Raw genomic sequence first — 6,000 nt, 5'->3', positions numbered from 1 at the left:
AAAAAGTAAAGAAAGAGAGAAGGAAAGGGAGAGGGAGGTTCAGAAACAGCAACACATTTTCAAATCGGTGACAGCTGACTACAAGTTCCAGAGAGCGACGCGCGAATTTTCCCGCCGGCGCCTCCGCCCGCCTTTCGGAAACTACAAATCCCGGCATGCTCTGGGATGCACCGGTCCTCGCCCCTCACCAGTTCCGCCCCCTTTCTCCACAGCCCCCGCCCGCCGGGTTGGACTTGGAGAGTTTGTTCGGTGGCCGTGGCAGACGGAGGTGCAACGATAACCCCGGCAGCGGCACGATGGGCGACTCTAAAGTGAAGGTGGCGGTGCGGGTCCGGCCAATGAACCGACGAGGTGAGCGCTCGTCCCGGGTTGGGGGCGACAGGTGCCTGTGGTGCTAGAGCCTCGGCGTCCCGGGGGGTCCCGGCGGGCACCCCTCACCGCGCGTGCGCCTTCGACGGCGCGGCCGGGCCCTCAGCCCTCCGCCCCGCCAGCTGTCACCGCGCTCGCCAGGCCTTGGGCCGCTCCGGCCTCGTAGCCTGCCTGTGCACGCAGCTCTCGGGGCGGACAGTCCCACTTTTCGATTTTCCACGTTTCATCACTTGAACCTGCACCTTGTGGCTGTTTGCAGAAAGGAAAGACGTGCCTTCTTAAGTTTCTTCTGGTTTGCGATGTCGAGAGTTTTTCTTTTCTTTCTTTTTTTCCTTTTGCTTGAAGTGATAGTCATCAACTCAACAATAAATAGTCTCGGTGCCAAGATTCTTGGGAAATTGTATCTTTCAAACATGCTCTGAAGTCCGTAGGGAGGGTAGAGAAAGTAGATAAACCCAGGACACGTAAATCATCCTTCCAAGTTGGAAGGACTAAAGCCCAACTCAAGTCCCCAGAGTAGCTGGATTTTGCCTTTGCGGTTTCACCAGAGGCTGCCTGGGCAGGGTGCTTTAAATGAGGTGACGTGTTTAAAAATACTTCGTATACTAGTCTTGTTATTGAGGTTGCTGCTTCTCTCCCAGGAGAAGGAATTGCAGCTAATTGACCAGACTCCTGACTAGATGGAATCGTTTTTTAAGTGCCGGCATCACTTTCTAAAGTTTCTTGTTTGTTTTACTGGGTTCAGAATCAAGTGTGTAGGAAATACAGTTTTTCTGTCTCCTGGCCCTTTTGTGGATAGATGGAGGTAAACAGGTGAGACAGTTGACAAGGATTTTCCTGGTTGGTTATTGTGTGGGAAGTTAGTTCATTTTTCTGTTTGTTGGCGTTGGTTTGCCCACCTGAACCCGTTTAAGTCTATGAGGTGAGGTTTCTCTGGGAGACTTATCTTTTTAAGCTCTCAGATGACTGCCTCCGAATCTAGGCTCTCATAAACCAAAGTAACTAGGAACTCTGAAAGCTTTCAAAAGCTTCCATGTTTTTATTTGAGTGTCCAGGCATCTTTACTAAGTTCACTTTAAGCTTATTGTGATTCTCAGCGTGATGAAGAAAACACACACACACACACACACACCACACTAGGCCAAATGAAACTGACTTATCTGGGTATGATTCGGAAAGGATGGGTTCAGCACATTCTTAAAATTTCCTTTTTTTGCAAAACACTTGGAAATGTTAGTGCTGAAAGGGGACCGCCAACAGGCCACCTCAGCAGGGCTTGGGGCGGGTAGTGAGAGCCGGGCTCCTCTTCCTTGTTTTCTATTACGGGGAGGAAGCTACTCTCTTGACTTAATTTGCCGTGGCTGTAATTTGGACAGCGGTTGTTAATCATGCTCAGAGTTTTGAGACACGCGTCGAATGGTTTTAGCTGTGGAGTGCATGTTGGCTGTTCCTTGGGTTGAATGTTATCCTCCTCTCCCCTCCTTTCTCGCCTTCCTTTCCTTTTTCTTGATACCTTTCTTGGGACTTTCTACATAGCCCTGGCTGTCCTGGAACTCATTAAGTAGACCAAGCTGGCCTTGAACTCACAGACATCTGTCTGCCTCTGCCTAAGTGCTGGGACTAAAGGCGTGGGCCACCAAACTTGACCCTCCTTTCTCTTTTTAAATGTAGGTGCTGAGGATCTCAACCCTGGTCCTCATTTGTGCAGTGCATGCTTTACCCACTCACTGAGCTACCTCACCAGTCCTATTCTTTCCCCATCTATTTGTTTATTTTTTTTTATTTATTGACAGTTTCCTTATGTGGACCTGGTTGACCTGGAACTTATTATAGTGATCTTCCTGCCTCAGCCTCCTGAGTGTTGGGATTGTAGGGGTGCCCCGACCACTCCTGGGTGTACTCACTTAAAAATGAGTGTTTACAGTTTGACTCCTTTGTCCGATGACACACTGCCCCAAGTCTCTTGGCTTACTCTGTCTCCTGTCTTTTGTTTTCTGATATGTACTTGGGCTTGCCTTTCCAGTGATCATCATGGATGATTTCTTCATCAACATTATTATGCAACGAATTTTAAAGCCTGCGATTTATAAGCTGGCATCTTGAATTCCTATGAAAAATCAGTGACAAAGCTGAACTCCTTTTTGCTGAGTTTGAAGAGAATCTTATTACTTCAAACATTACTTCTTCTGGGAAAATTAATGTTTTAAGAACTAGCACATGGCTGTCAAGTAGTTGGGTCTAGTCCTGGGTGCTCCTGAATTAGGGGTGTCTGTGGTGGAAGCACCCTGATAATTGGCATTGAGACAGGCTGAGAATGGGGACTGGGATGCACTCATGGATTCTATTGTTTGAAATGACATTAATGTTTTTTGAGGGAAGTCTGAAGATGTCCAGAACCCTTGGGTGTAGGGTTCAGTTCTTTGTATGACTCTGGCTGGTTGTGTTTAGGGGCTTCAGCTTTTCTGCTTACCTGTCCGTGGGTTTGGGAAACTTGGTTGAACATCAAGCAGGAGACCCTAATTTAATAATAACTAGAGTTGTAATGGCTAATTTGTTGATATAAAGAAAGGAGGTGTGTGTGTGTGTGTGTGTGTGTGTGTGTGTTTGTAGTCTCAGCACTCGGACGGTGAAGGCAGGAGGATCTTAGCTTGAGGTGAATCTGGGCAGCATAAATAGTGAAATTGCTCTTTTAAAAAGTAAAACATCCCCTATATTCTTCCCTGCTAGCCAGCTAACCTTCCTCCTCCTGACTTCTGTTTTTCAATGTTTTCTTTTTGAGTGATACTGGGGACTTAACCAGGGCCTTGCATATACTAATATTAACATTCTAGCGTTATATGCACATGTATGTGTAATCTTACATAGTCTTAACATGGCAGCTTTTAGTCCTCTGAAATCAGAAGCTAAACTGCTAAAGGAAAGGGGTAAGCATAGTTTCTTAAAAGATCTTGAAGTTGTATTTACAGATGATGTCATTCTTTTTTTTTTTTTGATATTGTTTTGAGATTTGTCTCAGGTGGCCTACTCAGGCTGGCCTCAGACTTGTGTAACTGAGGCTATCCTTGAACTCCTGATCTCTCTCCCTCTAAGTACTGGGATTACAGACTTGCTTTATCATGCTCAACTTTGGTCTAGTCCTTCAGACTGTACAACTAAGCAGATAAGTTTACATCCTTCCACATGCTGCACAGAAGACCTGTTCATTTATTATTAATTAATCTAATCATTAAATAGCCTGAAAGGTATTTATTATTTTTGTCTTTTGAGACAGGGTTTCTCTGTGTAGCCTTTGGTTGTCCTGGGACTCACCCTGTAGACCAGCCTGGCCTTGAACTCACAGAGATTTGCATGTCTCTGCCTCCCGAAAGCTGGGATTAAATGTGTGCGCTACCACTTCCTGCCTGGCTATTTTATTTTATGTGCATGAGTGTTTCCCCTGTGTATATGTATATGCACCACATGGGTGGAGTATCCAAAGAGGCCAGAATAGGAAGGTGTTGGATCCCCTGGAATTGGAGTTACAGGCATTGTGAATTTTCATTTGGGTTCTGGAACCTGAACCTGGGTCCTCTGCTAAAGTAGTTAGTGTTTGCAATCACTAAACCATCTCTTCAGCCTCTCTGAACATTTTCAAAGCAAAATTTTCATTATTATATCAGGTACACTCCCCTTTTCAGGAATTTGACATTTTATATAGTTGGGTATTTTAAAAAATCATAGGTAAATGAATAGTGACTACTTGCCAGGTTTCTAGCTCATACTAGACTGCATGGGAGCTTCAATCAGAGAACTGCCAGTTTTAGAATATGTGCAAGATTATCCAGGGAAAGAAATAAACTACGAAGTGTTTAGAAAATACCTTTGCCTAGGGGAATGGAACAGAAAATTATGTTAGAAGTTGAGCCAGAAGGGATAATCTCAGGTATTGCTGAGCATAGGTGATAACTCTATTTCAAAAGGTATTTCCAGTGAGTTTCAAGTTTGCATTCTCCAGTATTTAATGCAGGGGAAACCACAAAAAAGTACAAATCAGCACTTCCATAAATCATGGTCTTAGTGGCGAAGTGGAGGGACCATGGGGCAGCCATTGAAAGTGATGGCAGCCGAAACAGGCATGCTTTGGGAAGAACAGAACTTTTAACTCTGTGTGTGCCTAAGAGGTATGTGGCTGTTGCTGAATAGAAACCACGTAGTGTGGGGCCAGAGCTAGAAGACGCTGGGAAAGGAAATGGACTGCTCTTGTGGAGAACATTTTGCCAAAGACCTTGTTTGTATTGCTCAGTGTTGTCCTGTGTCTTCAGGTGTGCTCTATGGTTTCTATATGAGGAAATGACTGTCAGGTGAGGAGATAAGATGAAAAGATAAACAGGCATAGCTGACTGCTACTTATTAAGTGCCAGGTGAGTGACAGGGACAGGGAGGAATTTAGAGGAGTGAAAGACCTCTGCAGGCCTGGTGAATAGGGAAGGCTTCACCGCGGAGGGCAGATCTCGGTTACAAAACATTCCCAGCAGGAGACCTATGATTTCCAGGGGTGGGAAGGGAAGGCCTCGGCTCCCTGAGGAGGAAGTGTGGCCTGGGAGCCAAGCTTAAAGGACAAGAATGAGCAAGGCTTGTTTAGGCCGCAGAGACAGGCTTGGCCCGTCCCAAAGGAGAATTCCACAGGTTGACTGGCGAGGGGATAAGGAGGCCTGGTGGAAGCTTGGGACCCCTGCTGACAGCTAGGCCAGAAGTCAGCTTAGGTAGCTGGTCTCTTTAGATTTAGAACTGTATGTGTCCGCAGTCATGGAGAAAGATTGTTGGATTGCAAGGCAAGTTCAGAAGACTAGGTAGATGATTCTAAAACCCACTTGATAGAAATGTAAGTGGGTGAACAAGAAGTCAGAGGAGGCTGGCCTTACTCAAGTAGCCTGATTTCAGAAGACACGGGAAACTGGAAATGGGAAACTTAGAAGACCCTGCCCATCTGAAAAGATGTCCTCAGGGAGCAAGGGAACAAGCAAGGTGCTTTTGACCTCAAAGCTGACCACAGGGAGGCTTTGGATCATTCAGAAGGATGCTTGGCACATGTGGAGCCTTGGGTGGCAGGCTGGACATGTCTGACAGTGTTTGCTGAAACAGAAGGTGCTTGTTTGTTGCAATCTGCTTGACGTGCCAGTGTCCAATGAAACACCCCAACCATTACAACATTGTTCCTGCCTTCAGTCCAGGGATGGAAGCTTGGAAGCTTGGCTTTGAGGGCAGAGGACCAGAGCCTTTGCTGAAGGTGCACGCCTGTAGCACACAACTTTGTTACAACCTGTGTGACTGTTTCCCTGTTGCCTCTCGAAAGCCATGACTAACCCCAATTTCCCGCTTCCTTCACTTCTGAATGTGGGAGAAGCCACTGACGAAGCTATTACTTAAGGAGATGAATTAAGGCATTTATTGAGTGGAAACAGATTTATTGATTTCTGCTCACCGATGGCAGGACATGTTCTTTGCAGAAACTTGGCAGAGATGGGTGGTGCTTGCTGGGGAAGTGTATGAAGTTGGCTTACAAAGTGCTAGGCTTTTATTCATGCAAGCTGTAGGTGACTTTAGAAAGTGGTATTCATTAACCTATTTAGTTAAGTCTTTTTTTTGTAATTT

General features: G+C 45.8%; 1 protein-coding gene across 1 annotated transcript in view; it reads left to right on the top strand.

The window, feature by feature from the left end:
- The first annotated feature begins 223 nt into the window (after positions 1 to 223).
- Kif13b (kinesin family member 13B) overlaps positions 224 to 6,000 on the top strand; it is a 151,401-nt gene continuing 145,624 nt past the window's right edge. Inside the window, exon 1 of the mRNA XM_038309907.1 lies at positions 224 to 351. Within this exon, the coding sequence (XP_038165835.1) occupies positions 297 to 351 (55 nt within the window). The 5' untranslated portion in view covers positions 224 to 296. The remainder of the gene's footprint in view (positions 352 to 6,000) is intronic.

Source organism: Arvicola amphibius, chromosome 13 (assembly GCF_903992535.2).
Source record: "Arvicola amphibius chromosome 13, mArvAmp1.2, whole genome shotgun sequence".
Lineage (NCBI taxonomy): Eukaryota > Metazoa > Chordata > Mammalia > Rodentia > Cricetidae > Arvicola > Arvicola amphibius.
This window is presented reverse-complemented; position numbering and strand designations above follow the sequence as displayed.